The sequence below is a fragment of the Crocodylus porosus genome, unplaced genomic scaffold (genome assembly GCF_001723895.1).
Source record: "Crocodylus porosus isolate Cpor-Errol unplaced genomic scaffold, CroPor_comp1, whole genome shotgun sequence".
Lineage (NCBI taxonomy): Eukaryota > Metazoa > Chordata > Crocodylia > Crocodylidae > Crocodylus > Crocodylus porosus.
In genome coordinates this window covers 61,677,201-61,697,699 of record NW_017728907.1, presented here as the reverse complement: position 1 = coordinate 61,697,699, position 20,499 = coordinate 61,677,201, and the positions used below count along the sequence as shown (strand labels likewise).

The window sequence follows — 20,499 nt, the reverse complement described above, 5'->3', positions numbered from 1 at the left end:
GGGGGGGGGGGAGGGGGTGGATGTGTGCACGCATGCATGCACGCGCTCTCTCACACAAACCACAACAGTAAAAAGTGGTGAAATGGAACCTGAACAAATGCAAATATCACTTGCAACCTTCCAGTTCATTTCTAGATTAAGTGAATATAGGAAAACACATAATAAAAAAGTTGAGAAATGAGGTTGCTGCAAGTTACTGCAGAGTAAAACCACTGTGAAATACTATTGCTTATTAGCAAGTTAAAGCGCAAAAGGTGCTTATGTACTGAGAACTGAATAGGTCTAAAGAAGTTTTATCTGAAGAAGTAGTAATGTCATAGAGAAACCACCCTTCTGACTTCCCTGAAAATGAATGTGTCATATGTTTATAAGGTGTGCATGCCAGAGACTTTGCTGGCACATTGTGCACACGCAAGCCATGTCCTGTAGCCAAAATTTATGTGAAGTGATCCAGATCACAAGCAGTCCAGTAATACTGACTGCCTATGAAGAAATGGCAGATACATTTTTTCAATATCATACAGCTGCTTTGTTAGGTTAACGTTTCTTTTGGTTAATACAAAAACTAAAGCCTTGATAGCATTAACTTCATATTGTGTCAAGTTAGAACATATATTATACATTTGTTCAGATAAAACACAACAGTAATATCTCATGAAATATACTTTCTATGCATACTTACTTGATTATAAACTTTAATTTTCTTGGGTGGATGTTCAGGTCAGTTTCTGTTTTATTTTAATCATTTTGCTCTTCAATATCTGTGCAAAACTGTACCTTTCAAGATAACAAACAGAAGCAACTACAGCTTGCTACATGTTTGCTTACGGGTTTGGTTTTCTTTAGGTATCTGACTCACTAACTTGCAACACAAATCTTGGGCTGTCTGTCTGACACCAAAAAGTATCTATTTGTCAAAACTGCTTAAGGCCAGACAAGAGTAATCAAGTCCTTATCAAGACAAGAATAATTTTTGTTTGAGTATTATATTATCTACAAGAACCACATGAGAGGAAATGCCTCCTTACAGTGTTAAAAAAATAAGTATTTCTTAATAGGATGGACTGAATTTACAGAAGGTTTTTGAAGTGATCATGAATTTACTGAACATTTTTGAAGTGATCATGTGTGCAAGTCAAAGGAGGGTTCCTGCATCCATTAAAGACAAGGGCAAAAAAACCGCCCTGAATTCAATGGTAATAGAATAAGGCCAGAATCTGGCAATGCCTCTTCTGGGAAGACTGAATACTTGTCAACAGTACAGGGAGAGAAAATAATGATAGTTTTCTACTTTAACTGTAACATGATAATTTTAGATTAGGTGGGGAAAGTACATTACGACACATTTTCTAATGCAATATAAATACAGGTTTGCTTTCTGCAGGCCGGTTTAGAGATGTCCACAACTGAAGTAAGTTGTTTATCATGAACTAACTGGAAGTTTGGCTCACAAAATTAAAAAACAAAGATCAGGAAGCAAAGGCAGATCAGTCAGTACCAGTCTGAATTGAATGCTAGGAAGCTTTAGCAAAATAATTAGATGACTAATAAAAGCTGCTAAATTACAAGCATAAAAAGTCTTGATTAAAGAAAGGCCAGATCCAGCCAACAATATTAATGGCTTGGAGAGATGACCATGGTTGAGAAGGCAGCAGATCTGAACCAAACTCTTGTATCAGTCATGACAGCGCAAACCTTGCTGGGCCAAAGGAAGATCAATTATTTTGTAGAAAGAGCCCACCAACCATATAACCATGCAACCTCCCACATATCTGTTTCTGAAGTATTGTCTAGTCCTAGGACAGTGCATGTGGGCAAAATCCCCACCTCCCACACTTACACTGGCCTAAGTCTCAGGGTCCTTAGATCTATGCCTGCAATTGTAAAAATGGGCTCTTTTCCTCTTCTGACTGAACAATGCTATTCGACAAGAATGGCTTGCAACTTTTCTCCAAGTCTTTTTTAAAAGCCTGCTTGAGGCAGACAGGTAGGGGATGTCAGATTTTAAGTTATTTTGCATGGCCTTTATTTTAAATCTTCAGAAACAACACTAAGGAGCAACTGTGATTATCATTTAACAGAGTGAGGGAATAAAAATGTTCATTTTGTGATATTTACATAACCAGAAGTAAAATTAAATGTAAATCCATGTTAAAACCTGCAGTCTTCATTAGGCAGTTTTCAATGGGTCTTCTACCTTTGTGGAGAACCATCTCAGTGAAATTAAAATAATTCTGTCCCTTGAAATGGCTTTTCATGCATGCATATAATGAGAAAAATTCTGGCAAATCTTAATTAGCAGAAGCGTGTTTGCTTCATAAAGGGCGCACCTACAAGTTGCCCCATGGTGATGTAGCGACCTGCTATGTTGCAATATGGCACGCTACAGTGACATAGTCATCCCACGGGTCTACACGTGATTGCCAGCTACGTCGCTGTAGCGGTGCGCCGCCTCGGTATAATGCGATGCTAGGGCACCATTGTGGTGAAATCCACCTGTGCACCATTCTTCCAAAAAGAAGTACTAAAGCACGGTGCTGTAGCAACACTGCCATACAGCGACGTCTAGATGTGCCCAAAGGGAGGAATCAAAAGTAAATGCAGCCCAGTAAGACGGGTCTGCGTATCTCTTAAAATGCAATATGAAAAAAAACAGTAGCAGCTGGTCCTGCCAAAATAAAAATATGCCTAATACAAGCATCAAAAACATGGACTGTTCTAATGAGCATGAGTACATTTAAATGAAAAATCACTTTCATACAGATAGGCAAATAATTTGCAGAATATCTTTTTTATTCAGCATTTACGTAGCTATGCCAAAACAGCGGTAATTTTTTTTTCTTAAAGCAGACAACAGAAACTGTAGGCAAAGATTTTTGTGGGAGACATTTTTATTCTCTTGCATTTGAAAGCTTGTCTAACTTTATCCCAACCACTCAGCTGGTTCAATAAAAGATACCACCCACAAAAATCTTTGCCGCTTGTATAATTCCTGGCCTATCCTGGCTACACCACCACTCCAACAATACCACAGCAGAAACTCTAATTAGAGCAACCTCTCTCTCTAACTTAACCAGAAAGGTTTGCTCACACACTTCTACCTTAGCTTTCCTCACAGCACGTTCATGGTATCTAGAAGATGGCCCCAACATGTTGTGTTTAGATGTGCTGGTTAAGGATTTCCACAAGAGAAGAAACCCAAAGGATAAAATAACATATAGAAAGATGACATGGTTTGCTGGAGTATTTGTGGCTGTAACAAGAACTCCTGCTGATACCATAAAATTCAATTTTCGGTAATAAAATAAGTGAAACAGAATGTCATAAAATTATGCAATACTAAAGAGACTATCGACACTCACAAAAAGCAGACAGAGAGAGAGAGGAAAATCAAACCCTACAATGATAGATTTATAATTCTGGATGCTCGTTTTCATTTTTTTCCTTCTATCATCACATTCTTGACAAATTTAATCAAACAAACAGAAACGGCTGTATTGATGAGTTCAGAAAGCAGTGGCCTCATGCTTTCTCACTCTTGGGTAAGTCTCAATGATACCTGATAGCAATTTTTGAAATTTCACTAGTTTCTGTTCAACCTCGGAATGAAAATGAAACCTTCTGCATGTTTTCATGAAACAGAGTTCTGTCAAAATCTACCCAAAGACCCCTGCCTCTCAAAATATCTGGTTTTGAGATTTAAAAAAAATCAAAACCACCCACGTATGTGTACAGGCATCCATTGGGATGGTATTGACCTGAGATGTGGAAGGGCCAGTTTCAGGTCTCTGCTCTGCCTCATTATACACAGAAGTTTTCATTCCCTGTTCCTTCAACTCAGGGAAAGCAGGACTGCATACTTCAATCTCCCATATACCAGGTTACTTCTCTTAACAACATGTCTACTGAATGAGATGACTTTTTTCTTCCATCTCATTCTTTCTTCCTTGCCTTCCCTCACAGAATCAGTACATCTCCACAAAATGGTTAAAATAAGCTCTTTCACTAAAGTTGCATTTGTGAAAATATGTGGACCAACTCCACAGTCACCAGCAGCCCAGCTGAAGTCAATTGACTTGTACCAAGATAAATCCAACCTGAGACCAGAATCAGGCCCCAGAGGTGGACCCAAGTTACTAACTCTAGACCAGGATTGGAGCTTGTCAAGAGACAAAATCCTACTTTTTATCAAGGCGAGTGGACTATTTAGTTCACAGCCCACTAAAATAAAAATTTCCTCTCAAAAATATATAAATCATTATTAATCTTGTGTATGACTCCACTTTCCTGACACCATTCATTTAGATGCCACTCCTTTGAACAATTATTCAGTTTCTAGTCCAACCCTCAAAAAATTATTTTCTTTTGGACTTGTCCTTGAGCTATTACTTACAAGTAAAATTCAATAACAATGCAGAAATTCAAAACAAGCAAATTCTCATGAATAAGAATCATTTTATGGGCTGGGTAGTGGCTTACGAGCACTGGGCTGTGCTGAAGATATTGCGCAGTCACTTGTACCTGGAACTCTAAATTGTCCAGACAGAAATGCCTGTTGTGCCAAACCTGAAAAGCAACTTTTCTCGGCTGCTGTAATCATGATCTTACTTCTCCCACCATTTCCTATGGCTAACATCCTGTGGGGGGACACTGAGGAAGTTGTTCTGAGCTCAGAAAAAGACTAAACGGATCTGACTCAAAGTCCCCAAACCAGAATCTTAGACGCTTCAGTGAAATTCAAGTCCTGATCTCAGTTCTGTGGCTAGTTGACAGTCCAGGTGCTTTAAGTAGAGCACTGCCCCTAGATCATGCGTATAAATGCCCAGAGAGAGGAGGAAGTGGGAAACATTTAAACCTGAAGTCAGACAATCATTTTTCTTGGTACATTAATCCTTCTGATGACAAGTCTTGAAAAAGTAATGGGCCAGACCCCAGGCCCCAAATCTGAATGTCCATGTCCAGGAGGCCTGTGCGAGTAGGCAGCTATTTGTTTCGGCTTTGCATCCGGCCGCTTCGGATGCCAGTGATCTGATCCAGAGCTCTGGACCGGGTTCCTGCTTTGATCCAGCCGAAGTGGCTCTGAAGCTTCAGATCCACCTTGGAGACCCAGTCATAGGGTATAATGGGGAAATCAATGAAATATCTATAACTTTGTTGTTTTTTGTCTGATTTGGATGAAACTTGCAGGGGTGGTAGTCTCTTCTGAGAGCATGAAGCCTGCCAAGCTTCAAGAAGATCAGTGCAGGGGTTCAGGGGGAACTGCACCCCAAATTATTGAAAGCAAAACTTATGTCACGTGTATGTGAACCACTCTGGAAAGCCTAAAGAAGCCAGCGCTTTGATCTGGACATGCTGCTTCGGACGCCGAAGTGTCCAAAGCTTCCCTGGATCCGAAGCATGGTCCGAAGCCTCACACAGCCCTAATGTCCAGTGTCTATTTCCCCTGCTCTAGAAAGAGCCCATCTAAACACAAACAAGAGACCTGAAAATAAAACGTATATCAAGTGAATGAGCCCCTCAGCTGCAACAACAGCAGTAGCCTGTTTCTCATTTTCTATCAAGCACGATCATGATTTAGCTCGGTCTACCTACTAATAGTAAGTCTAATAAATAGGATAATAGCACTAAGGAGTGTTTATATCAAAATTTACAAGGCATCATGCACTGAAGGTTTCTAATGATGAATACAGCGCCTGCTACAATGCCTGCTAAAGGCCAGCCAGTCTTAATTTCAGTGGGCTCACCCGCTCACCCAAGTGCTTAGTTACAAATCTTTACCGTAATGACAGCTGCTGAACAGCTGCAGCTAATATTGGAGGGGAATACCAAAGAACTGATCAGGAACTGATGGGAGGAATCCCATGATTCATAACAACTTAGCTCTGCTTATAGAAAACAAAAGACATGGAAGTCTCTTTGTCTTACTAACTGATGAAAAACTTAACAAAGCCTTTCTTTGTGAGACGCTTGGCTTATTTTAAAGCCTATTAAACAAAGGAAGTGACAGTCCAGTAACCAAAAGACTAAACAGTTTGGCACCAGTTAAGGGAAACATCACGTACGAAGTGGGCAAGTTCTGGAGCTGGCAGGCTCACAAAAAAAAATGCTGGTGTGGAAGTTGTGCAGCAAGGCACATAGACATTTGGCACAGAGCCCTGAACAATGTTAAAATCCTCAACATGAACCTCCTGAGTTTACATTAGTGTCCTTGTGTTTATTTAGCCACTGTCTCCTGACAGTGAGGTTGGTCTGGCTTCTCTTCTTCTGACTGAAATACCCTTTGAGATGATCGTGAAGTGAAATAGTTGTGTTTATCCAGTGACTCTTGGCTTATAAATAACAAAGACAATAGTTTGGTGAGTTATTACAAGCAAATATATATACATAGTTGAATAAAGTCATCTGACCCCCTATTGCAAAGTCAACTTCTTCAACAGTGAAGAGTCTTAAATTCAAGTGAGATGGACTACAGGGACCTAAACTCACAATCCTCGTAGCAGCAGTGGACAATGTCTCTCGTCAGTCACGTGAAACCTTCCAAGCATAAAATATTTTCAGAATGTATGCATGGCCATGAAAGACAATTCCAGCAGAGCTACATGTACTACCATTTCACTGACAACCTGTCTTGTATGCAGCCCAGCCCAGCCTCTGGCTTCTTTACTTTTCATTCCATCCAGGAAGAGCTCACACCAACTGCTGAAACTTCCTTAGCCTGACAAAGGGGTTTTGGACCCAAAAGCGTGCTTAATAATTGTTTTCCAACTATTTAAGTTGGTCTAATAAAAGATATCAGATTCACGCAAAGAACCTTGTCTACTCACAATTAAAACATTCTTGCGGATAATCACTCATGTTATCTATTGATCAATGCAAAAACAGACTTCAGAGGCCCTGAATTCTGGTTCCAGATAAGGTTATTCTACTTAGAGGACACAGCAACCTTCTGCTCAGAAGATCTCTACTTTTACAAGTAGACAGATTCGGTAATATATTACGCCTTAACCATTTAACACCAGTGATACTAAGGCCACAGAAAACACCTAGCTGGGAGGACAGAGAATAGATCAGATGGGAAAATTTTTCTCAACACAATTTGGGGGATGCACTGAACCTATCTGTAGCAAACTCATTCCTCAGAGCCCAAATGCTATGTGAGCAAACAGAGCCCAACCAGAGGTAGCGGACAGGGGATGTGATTCTGCTTCTAGAAGACGTGAGGCTATAGACAGCTGCATGATGCCATATGCAACATTATGCCACCAGAGGAGAAAAAGTCTCACTGTATCAGCAGTTCCACGACACTCAGCATCCTGAGAGTTAGCAGCTACCAAGGCTCTAAGCTGGATATAACATTACATGCAGAACAGTCAATATTTAATGTTTCCAGAATAGTCTAGAAAATCCCCAGAGCTGAAGTTATAGTTCTGTGGTCACAGGTAACATTTTATTATTTCACAAAAACAAATTATCTCCGTGTTTACTGTATTTTCTATATTTTTATATGCATAGTGGAAGAGCTACCTACTGAGACAATGTGGAATAGAAATGCCCATAGGCCTGGACGTTAGCTTTCTTCCATATTGCTTCCACCTGCTCACGTTAAAAAATAGCTCCTATATTTTTGGCATCATAGGTTCTCTTTTTAGCAAAAGCTCAGGTCTGGAATAGCAATGGGCTTTGAGTAGTTTGCAGCTCTGGACTAAATTGCATTGGAAAGATGTGGGGAATCTAGCTGGTGCCCTCTGACAGGGCACTTAGACAACTGAGGTTGTGCTGGCTCCATGCCTGGATCAGGCCTGTGTTTTAGAGAATTGCACCACTGAACCACATTATTTTCAGTGCAACCTCCTTGTGGTTAGTATGTTGGAGAAGCAACTCCTCACTTCCTCATTTGCCTTGAGTAATGATTTCATATTTCTGAAGGCACTATTGGTACCTGCACATGCATTAATTGCTGTGTTCTGAAAATTGAAACCAGGATGCTGTGAGATGTTGCATTTCCCCTAGCAGATGTTCTTTGTACAAGTCTTCTGAAAATCACACTGAAAACACATATTCGTAGATCCTCCCTCTCTGTCTGCTGTTGTTGCAACTCTGTACTTTTCAACTACGTCTGTCAGGAAGGAGACAGGAAATTCGAGTCACACTTGCAACAGCTGTGCCATGCCTACTATCATTCTCAAATGACGTAGTTTGGCTTTAGTGGCGCAGGGCCAGGAACTCAGCAATAGCAGAGGTCAGGAAGACAGGTCACTGTTTATACTGTTCTTGCACTTGGGATCATGCTGAGTCTATTTGCTTTCTTCCTTTCTATACTGCTTCTTTTTCCGTTCTTCTTTAATAATGTGGGGCCTAAGCATCCTGTTTTCAAAACATCTAACTGTTTTGCTATTTACCAAAGGCCATAATTAAAAATCTTTGATTGGAGCAAGAGAGTCTATCCAGATATCTCATTAGATGAAAACACTGACAGAAAATTAATGAACATTTTAAAAATATTTTAAAACAATCTTTTAAGAGAGTCAGCACTCACTTATTTCCAGCTGAACCTACCCGCCAGACATGGGACTGACTTCAAATAATGTTCTTGTATACTGTGAAAAACCAAATGCCACAACCTTACAAAGCCAATCTACTTAAATGTTTGCTTCCAGGGTAACGGGGAAAAAGGGTGATTTCAAACCACTGCATATTGCTCTTTCACAGCTGAGTGTGACTGCTGGAAGCCGACCAAAAAATACATAAGCAAAGGTTAATACAAGTGTGTGAATAAGCAAAGTTTAAAGAATGTTTAATCTGACCTAGGAGCAGTGATAACTCGCACAGTAAAATAATGATTTTTGACAGTTACACAATAAGAAAATCAGCCAATCTCAAGCTTCCACCTTCAAGAATCCAAATGTGGAGTACTAGGGGGAACAAAATCTCGCACTGATGGATATTTCTGCACTGTACATTAAACCTTATCTTTTTAGGAGGCTAAACCCTTCCGAATGGTTAGATTTGGTTCTCTCACAGAAGCTTAGAAGAAAAAAATCTTTCTTGCAAGCTACATCTATAAAACTTTTATTGCTTCCTATGCTCCTGTACAGTTTTAGTAAGTAGCAGTAGTAGAGGAAGTTGAGATGACATAGGATTAATGACATGTTTAGCATATTTCATAGAATCAGGCTGTGTTTCAGCATTTTGGATGTAAATAATTTCCAAGTGAAAAGAAGAATGAGAATACTAGATTTGTGCAGAACAAACTAAAAGCTGGGTCTAACCAGGGGGTTTGCACATGAAATTATTAATTCAGGAAAGGCAGAGCACATATTTCTGATACCATATGATTTGCTTCTTGGGTAACACTTGGATGTAAACATTGCATAAAAGCTTGAGAGTAAATACTGAAGTGAGGAAAAAGCAGTCCACACGTGACTCAGAGATTTCACGCTGTTAGACTGTCCTGAGGGCAAAGCAGGAAAACTCTTCATTGCCACCACAGGAGATCTGAATGAGATGTAAGCCAAGCGCTCCTCTGGGCAGTAGCTCACATCACTGCAGAGGTGGGGCTGATAGCCCCAGGGAAGAGGGCGTGCTTTATGTCAATCAGCAATAACTTAAAGACTGCCTTTGATGGATTTTAATAGGATCCCATCCACTGGAAGGACAGAGGCTGCGAATCAGAACTTTAGGGGCTGAAGTGGAGGTGAAGTGGGGAAAAAGAAGGCTTAAAAGTAACAGAGTATTTAAGAAACCAGCTCAGGTTTCTTCAGCACTTTTTCCATTTTGCACTTTTCTTGTACTCTTCTGCTGAATTGCACACCTCCCCTTCCCCCCCCACCTTATTTTCATCACAAAGTTTAACTGGCATTTTTTAAGTTTGATTTTATTTTATTTTTAGTTTATTATATCAGCATTTTCACACCTTGCATGCCATATAGACCCCACTCTTCTCCACACCCCTCTTTCTACAGCAAGCAATGAGAAAGGAATAAAAGCCCTTTAATGAAAACTCAATTACACACATCATAGAGCCCTCTGACATGCACCTAAATCACACTGTGCAAAATGGTGTCAACTCATCCCAAAGAACTAAAAACACAAAATAAATTATTATATGACAAAACCCCCCCAGCAACATAGTACAGCAGATTGTTTGGCATTTGCAATTATTACTGCCAAGCAAGAGTTAAGGTACACTGCATTAAATAGACCCTTTTTTACAGTAAGTGCTCATGGTAGTTCTTTCCAGTACTAAATAACACCTTTTAAAATTTCTGATAAACAAATGTCAGTGGAATAATTTAGCTTCAATATACTGTACCATGTTATAGTTTTGAATCCAAGGTATTCTGGAAGTTTTGCGTTCCTATTTTTTTTTATGACAAACCTCCTTCAACTTACAAGAGAGTGAAAAGAATAACTTTTTATTTACCATCCTATATGCAATGTGACTAAGTGCTACTGGACTAAATACAGTGCTTAATTTTGGAGTATAAATGTATTCTACTTGAAAAACTACAGTTACGTTTTACCATTTCCACTACTAAATTTTTGCACATGCACAAGCATACATACAGTTCAAACCATTTCAGGTTCACATTCTTAACACAAGGTAACTAGGAAAAAGTACAAACCTTGTTTAAATTACCATTGTCAAATACTACACTGTGAATGCTAGGCTGCTGGTGGACACCATCAGAGACAAGGTCACTTTTTATCTTACTCCACAATAGCTAATCCTTTTATTTTCAGACTTTGACATTTCAAGAAAAAAAGTGATCTTAAAACTTACCTTATTAGAAGCCATCTCACTAACTGATCGGTAGGTCTGAATGGTTTCAAGTTGGTCTAAACACCAGTCTAATTCTTCCAAAGTTTCCATTGCTAACTTTTGATAAGATTCCTCTGCAAATAAGCACATAGACATGTAGTTAGGCTCAAGTGACTGCAGACTTTCCATGGCAGAGTCACTGACACAGCTGGGACCAGCACTGTTGTAGGTGGTACAATGCTCCTTCATAATGCGCTCTGGGTGCTTCTGCTCCACTCTCCAGTAGGAGAACAAATCAACACACGTCCTTCTGTTGAATGGCTGTTGTGGGTTTTTTCTCTTGCCAGCTTTCAAGATGAGATGTCACTAACACATCAACAAACTTCCTCTAAAAAGGGGGTGTAGGAGGAACACTCTGCCAGATGCATCTACATGCATTTGCATTCATACTGCTCAGAAGTAAAAGCTGTTCCTTGTAAGTAAAGTTTTTTCTCCTCTGAAGCATTACTCAGAGCACTTCTTGTCTAAAGTGATGACATTGTTGAGTTTTCAAATGTCATTAAGTGAGATTAAGCACAGGGACATGCTCTGGTTTCTTTTTCTCAGAAGCAGAGTTGTACTCTTTTGAAGTAAAAGAAAAAGCGTCAAGGGAAAGACTCAAATCACTGTCAGTAAATCTTAGGCAATGCAGGGCTGAGGGCATTGCATGCATGTGAATCTCTCAGCAACTTTCCCCTGGGAATGCAGTGCTGTGCACGAGATTAGAAATTCCTATTTTTTAAACTGGGTGCTAAATGAAATCTCTCTGATAGGAAGACAATCAGACAAACTGTTCAGGGAGTACAGGACGTCTGCTTGACTTTGTTGGCTAAAGAGACTCTTTGCTTCTCTTGTTTTACTAAACAAAGCTAAACCTTCCCTTTGGTGTGTGCCAAGATCACAGGGAAATTATGAACTGGATTCTCAGATGGAGCCAGACATCAGTTGTTTCTCTCTTTTCCCTAAAATTACACTCCTTTCTGTTTTGAAATGTATTAAACAGAGAAGCACATATTCTGGTGAAGAATTTCTAAGCACAGTAAAAGTAAAGATGTACGAACACTTCATGGTAAATCACAAGACTTCCATTCCCAATGATACCTTTTGACTGATACGTCTTCCCTGAATTCAAGTATTCGGGATTCTAATGGCAAACTTAAAAAAAAAGGAAATAAGAGTTCTGGATTGTTAGCAATATCTATCCAAAGAGCAAAGTATGTACCAACGAACATAACTTGCTTAAACCTATGTGCCTAAGGAGCACTGAGTTAGAGGGAAAGGCAGCAGCACAAATATCACACTCCTCTGGGTGGATTCCTCTAAATTCAGGACTCAGGAGCACCCTCACATGTGAAAGCTCCTTAACAGTACCATGAATCAGCATCTCAGCCAGCTGGCACGTCTCCACTCTTTCCCAAACTTCCAGTTTTACTACAGATAATGTTGCAACTGACTCTACGCCCTTGTTAAGAGTTGGAGTTGGAACAGGTCTGCATCATGCATATATCTAACATGAAATATATATTCATCATCTTTAGCTTCTCCTACGGAAGTCTGCGTGGGGAACAGGCTGTGCTGCAGAAAGGATCTCCAGAAGGAGAAAATCTCAGGTGAGAAGCACCAGCAGCTTACAGCTAGACACAAATAAATAAATGCTGGGACACCACTAATATATGCTGTATGCATCTGTGTGTGTGTGTGTGTGTGGTCAACGCTTAGTTCAACAGAAGAAAATAAATGCTATGGAAGAGTAGTAGTTTTTCACTGAGCCAGCAAGCACCGTTTCATATACATATAGACTTCAAAGCACTAAAACATAACATTTTAGCTTAACCAAGAGGCAATGCACAATATTTTCCTTTCTGCATTTACAAAGCCACAAAACCACTGGAAGCAATCATCTCTTGCATACCACTGTGCTTTACACATCAACAAATAGGTGAAACTACCCAAGAACTTCAGCATATCTTTCTGCCTAACTCAATCATTCAGCATATGTTGCAGCCATTATTTATTAATATCCCCATAGTTTATCTATCTTCAATTTTCAGAGCAGTTGGTGGAAACCAGGCAGAGAGAAGCTATGCTTCTGTATCCCATCCACGTAGAATATCTTAAAGCCTTTCACTGAGATTTGAAATTCTAGGTTAAAAGTTGCAATAATCTACCTAATGTAGCAGAAAATGTGTGTGAGGTTGGTTTGTTTTTTCCCCCTAAATGACAGAAGGAAGTGCTCTTGTCTGATCCCTTTCTTAATAAGCCTAACAGGATATTTTTTTGACAGTGCTGAAGATGAGTCAAATCATTTGACTGATATATCCATACTAAGTTTAAGTCTTCATCTTAGAGATGGTGTTTAAAATTACACACGTAATGTAACTTTTTTTTTTTTTTTTACAAAATGCTACCTTACATGTTACATCAAATTTGATCTCACATTCTGCTTACATGCTGCTTAGTTTTGCCAGATATTCTTAAATTCCTTAGAGTCTCCTACTCTTGACTGATCTGAATAATTCTCTGTTATCTGCCATTCTGCCACCTCATTGAGCACCACCTTATTCAGATCACTAACAAAAATATTATGGAAGTACTAGCTACGCATTTATTATTAAGGCCAAATTTTCACCTCAGCCATTTTGCCATGTATAATGAGAAATAATGTGCATGTTCCTCAAAATTAAAGCACTTGCTCTGAATACATCATGGATTTTCTGAAAATTTACAGGTGTATCGGTTAGTTAGCTGGGGTTAAAATGAGTTGGAAATTGGTCCTTGAGGAAATTTGATATGCTGCATTTCTCCATGTTTTGGCCCAAATGATCTTAAGAATGGAATAATACAGACCTCTAATTTTCTGAAATAATCCATGTTCTTTTTTTGGCCATTATTTTTCGTAACTAAAATTTTCTTCCATAGCAGATGCCAATAATTAATATTTATAAATAATTAAGGAGGGAGGAATCTTACCGTCTTTGAAAATGGTTGCCATCTTTCTTTGTGCTCAGTGGCACGCAGGCAAGAGTCCCCAAGATGGTCTCTTTCAAAAGAGCCATTATTTCTCATTGTTCCAACATGAAAGGAATTGAGCTGCCACAAGGAACAAGCATGGCTTCTATCAGTGTGAAAAGCCATCGTATTCCCTGAAGGTAGCTCTACCTGCCCCACAGTCCTCCAAATTAAGATCACTCATAGTGCACTGAAAAATGTGGGTTATGGTTGATCACAGAATGAATATGAGCTGCCAGTGCTACGCTGTAGTCAACAGAGCTAATAGCATATCGGGATGCATTAGCCAATATCTCCTAAGTAGGGCGAAGGAAGTGACACTTCCTCTCTACATGGTGCTGGCTGAGACCCCAGCTGGAGTACTGTGCCCAGTTCTGGGTGCCACACTTCAAAAAAGACATGAAGAATCTGGAAAGGGTCCAGAGAAGGGCCACAAGAATAATTAAGGGCTTGAAGGACAAACCTTATGAGGAAAGAGTAAGGGATCTGGAACTGTTCAGCCTGGGGAAAAGAAGACTGAGGGGGATTTCATGGCCATTTAGAAGTATGTAAGGGGTGAAAATCAGGATCTGGCAGAAAAACTGTTCACTAGGACCCCCAGGGAAGGACAAGGAACAATGACCATAAAGTGTTACAGGATGGTTTCAGGCTGAATTCAAGGAAGAACTTCATGGTAAAGGTGACCAGAATCTGCAACAGACTTCCCAAGGAGGTGGTGCAGTCCCTAACCTTGGAAGTGTTCAAGAGAAGACTGAACAGATACCTTGCTGGGATCATTTGATCTCAGCAGTGTTCCTGCCCAGAGCAGGGGGGTTGGACTTGATGATCTTTCAAGGTCCCTTCTAGGCCTTAATTTCTATGAATCTATGTGATAAAAATTATAAAAAAACTAAATGGCAGGTTAATAACACATATCTTCACATAAAAAAACCTCAGGTTGCAATGCCCTTGTTTGTGCAAGACATTTAATTTCACAAACACAAACAAATAAGAAAATACTACATTAAAATACAGTAATGAGTCAATATCAGTAAATAGACAGTAAGGCACGATGGATGCATTCTAATTGCAGGGGAAGAAGTGTAACAAACTCTGGGAATTCAGCATCAAAGGTAAATGTGAAAGCAATCAAAATATGGTAAGGTACAATACAGTCAGGGTGCCCAAAACTTAATTCTGCTCTGCAGTGCAAGCATGAAATAGTCAGATAATTATAATGAGGATGATTAGTGACTAACAGGACTGTTTGTGAGAGCTGACATAAAACTACTGCAGCTAGCGGTAGAAGGTGGCAGGCAGGGGGCTGGGGACTGTCTTGAAGCTCTTCAGCCACAGAGTGGAGGAAATTGCAGGAGGGCACAACCCCAGAGGAGGCACTGGAGGATTATGGGAGGAGTGAAAGTTGTTCTAAATCTCAGATTTAATTAAACTGATTTTTAAAGACAAAAGAGATTTTTTTAATGCTTATATTTTGTCTCTCATCAGCTGATATACTATTAGTCTGGATAATATATGTTTTAAGACTGGGAAGACATCTATGCAAGGCAGAGGGCATTTCCCCATATGTTCTCAGTAGCCTGTTAGTGCTAAATAATAAATAATTAGAACTAGTGATAGATTAAGATGATCATTTTATCTTACACCCTCTCCCCACTTTATATTTCCCTAGGCGATTGCACAATAGCACATAGATGTCACAAAGAATCGTCACAAATGACTGACTCCTTTCAAGCAAGTGCACTCTGCTAATCCACTGCTCTAGAAACGCTCTACTGAACACAAAATATGAAAACATCTTCATTTAACAAGATAAATTGTAGTTTTTAAGTAAAATGACACATACCAGATAAATATTTAATGTTAATTAAGAATGCATAAAAAAGAAAAACTAATATCATTTTGTATGAGGAAGGGAACTCTCCTGTACAAAAGAAGTGTTTTGTAACTGGTGTCCAATATGACTTGTGGGCTGGACCTTACCCACATGGGTGTATGTGTGCGTGTGCATGTGTACACATATATGTTTATAGCTTACATGATGGAGTCTGCTGAATCTAAGTTTTTATTTAAAAATTAAAGATTTCTAATCCTCTGTATCTCAAATATAATTAGTCAAATGTAGACAAAGTGTAAAACGATGTCATGTTATCTGCATGGGTCTGTAGACTGCTTGAAACAATTCATTCTATCTGCCCCTATTAATCTCACTGGAGAATCACCTCTAATTCTAAAATACGATATTTCAATGTCAGTGCTAACTGCTCCACCACTGTACATTTTAGCCAATATAAATCAGAGAACAGGAAACCCTCCAGGGATGAACTTTTACAGGTGCAGAAAGGATAAAAGTACAGAAGAAGAATAGAGAAGACCCACACAGACAAAGAAAGAAGGAGGGAAGAGAATCAAAGAGCTGAAACTGCTAAGAAATAAAAAAGAGCCAATTCTCTCCTGGAGTGAAATTGAATGTGCAGTGCATAGCTAAATAAATAATAACGAGAAGTTTAGTTACTAGATGAAGTCTGTGTTCGTCCCTTGATCTTTGTATGAATCTCCCACTGACATCAATCTGTTTCCCACAATCTCCCACTGACCATGGACCATGACTGAATTTCCAGTCCAGCTCTCCCCTAAAGTGATTTTACTACCTCCTCCATACAAAAAAATTAAAGTCACGTTTCAAGGCAGCTGTACACTTTCTGGGTATAATTGTGTGGAATATCATACCACATACAATTCAGTTTATATTTGGATCTTGATGTTGCATAATCAAGTTCTTGCCAGTAAGTTTATTTCCATACTCCAGCTGACGTTTCCGTAATTTGTTCCAGTGCTGTATGTTAAATCATTTTCCAAATATAATAATGGCAAGTATCTATAATGCAAATATCTACAAGAAGTCCTTTTTAATTCTATTTGCAACAACACATGGTACCGATATCAAACTTTTTATTTTCAGAGCCCTGTATTACAATTCTGGTGAATTTTCATTACAGTAAGTGACTGTCGTCAGCCCAGTCAGACTGTAGAACTGTCAACTCCCTGCTTTCAAACCCCCCCCCACCTCATTTCTTTCATTCACCTTTTTAAAAAGTCTCCCACCCCACTGTACTTTAATACAATTAAAAGATGTGTCACTCTTGAAAAAAATTATATTTTTGTTGAAAACACTCTGTTCTTTTTCTAATGTAAACATGTAGTCAGAATAAAATGTACTGTGTTGCTTTTGCTGTGTTCTTTAAAAGTGATTTAAAAGTACATTTCAGAAAAAGTCTCTTCACGTATTGGCTAATGACTGTAGTTTTCTCAACTTGAAATCTGGGTAGGAAAATGGGACTTTTAACCTTTTTAAATATTTAAAAGCTATTGGATAACTTCCCTTTTTTCCAGGAGTGGTTCTTCTCATTAACAAGCAGCCCCTGATTCCTCCCTGATGAAATAAATACCTGGAATGAATGGAAATGTTAATATTGCCTTTCACAGTAGCAGCCTCAAGCAAAAAAAAAATGATCCAAAACCAACTTTGAACACCCGATTGAACTTGAAGTGATTTTTCTTCTTTTGTGGTTCAAGCAAACCCAACTAACTCTTAAGAGATTTCTTTAAATTTACCTGACCCTGAACATGCTGGTTCAGGAAGAAAGTGGAAAAGCCAAAATGTCATGAGCAGAAATAAAAAATAAAAATACAGGCTTCATCTAGTAACTAAACTTCCCATTATTTATTTAGATATACATTGCACATTCAGTTTCACTTCAGGAGAGAATTGGCTCTTTTTTATTTCTCCTTGTTTTCTCTATTGAAAAACTGCAAATTCTCAGATTAAAAACCTCAGAATCCATAATTAAAATGAAATGCCACTATATATATATATATAGAGAGAGAGAGAGAGAGAGAGGGAGAGAGAGACAGAGAGAGGTATCAATTGAACTCAATGTTTTATTGATATATTTACAAGTTTAAAGCAATTTGGAAGCCTACCAGTGCCTCAATCACTACAATAAAATAAATCCTAAATACCTATAAATGTTGGTATTTGATTTTGGGATTTTTATCATGGAAAATCAGAGCTCCCCCTGCTCCCTTCACTCACCAGGATGCAGGCCAGGCCCTTCACTCCCAAGACACAGCCCTCCCACCCCTGCTGGTGCCCCTCACTCCCCGCCCACAGCCCCCTGGGCCTGACGGTGCCCCTCATTCCCCCTGAAGCCTCCCTACCCCTCCCAGCCCTCCTGGAGAGGACCCCCAGCTGCCAGGGTTACAGGACCAGAGACCAGGTCTGCAGCCTGCTACCTCCGCAGCAGCGCCCACGCCCTGGCTGCTCAGCAGCTGCTGCGGTGGAGTGCAGCACGGATCCTGGCTCCCCCTCCCACACGGGCGGCACAGCCAGAGCAGAACCCGTCCGGTGGGGGCAGTTGCAGGCTTAGGCTCCCTGTCCTGCTGCCCTCCCCACAGGGCTTCTATGGCCCAACAAGCGGGACCTGCAGGGGAGAGTATAGCCAAGGGGGAAGCTCATTGCTGCCACTGGGAGCTCCATGCTGCCATAGCGAGGTGCTCCCTGCCCCTTGCTCCCCCAGGAGTGCACACAGCAGTGGAGCGCCAGTCCTTCTCCCACCCCCCAGATGAGCTGCCCACAGCTCCATCCTGCTCCCCACCTGGGCCCTGTGGCTGCACATCCAGCCCTGGGTCCCAAACCCCATGCACTGCCCCAGTTGGGCAGCAGCCCCAGCCCTGCCCAACTCCTTCCCTCCCTGCCCTTTCCCACTCCCCAGCCCCTTGCAAGCTGGAACTCTGCCAGGCTGCAGAGACCTCTTTGCAAAAGTAGAAAATCTGTGTTTCTTCATTAAAATGAAAAATCCGCGTTTTCCTCTATTAAAAGGGAAAAGCCATTTTTTTCTATTGTCCCCAAGAAGTGGAAAACCTGGATCCCTGGTCATGGGAAATGTTGATTCGCTGGAGCTCAGACATGGAATTAAAGTGATAGGAAGGAGAGGCCTATTCTCCCCTCTCCTTGATATACTGTAAACTTACTGTGCCAAACAGTGGCACACTCAAATGCATGGTGTTGCTTCGCAAAAGTTACCTCCTAAACTGGAAGCAGTGTATCTGCATTTACATAGCACTACAAACAGGGTGTTTAACATGACTCAGGCATTTACCATCCGATTTCACTGTTATTTTCTTACCAAGAATCTTGCTATGACACTGGCCTCCATTTCTGCAGATGCAAAACCATATCTGTAAATAGTTACAGGGAGTTTCACAAAATCAATTTTTGGCTGTGACATCTACATCCCCATGAATCAAAGTTTTAGGCCCCAACACTGCACAGGATTTTAACCTTAAATTTAAATTTTAGGCACATATAACTCTGAATACAAAAACCTACCTAACAATTTGTGATGTACAAGATTCATTTTTTTTTCAAATGTCAAAATTGTTGTGTGTTAGAACTCAAAATCTGTTTTCCAATATGGAGATTTAAAAGGTGTACTTTGCAATTTATAATGGCTCTCGAAACATTTATGCTATATCTTCTTTGCAAGTCAATACTAAATTGTTTATTATGCCATTATAACACCTTTTGGGTTGTTAATTTTAATTACATTCTGACTCAGATAAACTGCAACTATTTATAATTATAAGCTGCTTCAAAATGTATGATAGCCTTTCCCATGTATATTTTCCTTCACACAGTTCAAATATGTGCAACAGCAGCTCACACATTAGAAACAAACTGAAGGCCTGCTATAAGATTTAGCTTCATTTTCAGCTTGCTCAACAAACAAAACCTTGTCTTGACCCTGTGGCCCAACCACACACATATACTCACTGTAGCAAGGTATTCAACATGCACACTTCATAGCCAGAACACTATATGCTGATTCACACTAGTGATTGGGAAACCATTAGTGAATTAACAGATTTTCTGGAGTACTCTTTGCCTATACTATGCTAAAACTGCCCAGTATTTTTTTTTAAATGCATAATGAACCCTTAGAATTAAACACAGCTGGGAACACATACTTTCTCCTGACCCAGTCTATAGTTCAATTTTGTGTTAAAAGGCCTTTTTTCCTTCATGGGCACTGAAGACTGGCACAAGATTTAAATGGTGAAAATCACTACCATGGAGAAACCAGAGAATACACAGGCTGTCAAATTTTCAACAGCAAGGAAACAACCTAGAAGCCTAGGTACCACATTCAAAACTGACTAACTGGAAAGCTGTACTGGAGTGTACCCAAGCACGCTAGTGTAGCAGGGAATCAGAGCAATGCGCCCATGCTGAACTCCGTGCTGCTTCCTCTACCTGAGCTAACCAGTGTAAAGCCAACTCGGGTATCTCTACATTGTGCTACAGTGTAAACATAACCGTAGACTCCTGAATGCTCAAGTCACTTTTGAAAACAGAATTTTGTTAAAAAGACCTTACTTCTCACTGAAAGTCAGTGGGGCTCTACAGCCAATCTTTTTGGCAGGTGTGCCACAAATTAAACCCATACTCTCCCTGAGTATCACTCCAGTCCCCTCACCTGGCCTGATCTGTTGCTCCGCTTTCAGCTCCCTGCCCTATCTACCACAGTGTTCCCTGCTCCATAGTTTCATAGTTGTTAGGGGCAGGGAGGGACCCTCCTGATCTGCTATGTGGCATGTGCGCTGGAGTTTAGCCACCCTTGCTCTGGGGC

At 40.1% G+C, this 20,499-nt stretch overlaps 1 protein-coding gene across 3 annotated transcripts in view; it reads right to left on the bottom strand.

Annotated features, from left to right (window-relative positions):
- Positions 1 to 20,499, bottom strand: part of PDE4B (phosphodiesterase 4B) — a 287,515-nt gene that overhangs the window by 22,953 nt on the left and 244,063 nt on the right. For all 3 annotated transcript variants that reach the window (XM_019531586.1, XM_019531588.1, XM_019531587.1), the window contains one exon: positions 10,784 to 10,896. In XM_019531586.1, coding sequence (XP_019387131.1) covers positions 10,784 to 10,896 — 113 coding nt within the window. The remainder of the gene's footprint in view (positions 1 to 10,783; positions 10,897 to 20,499) is intronic.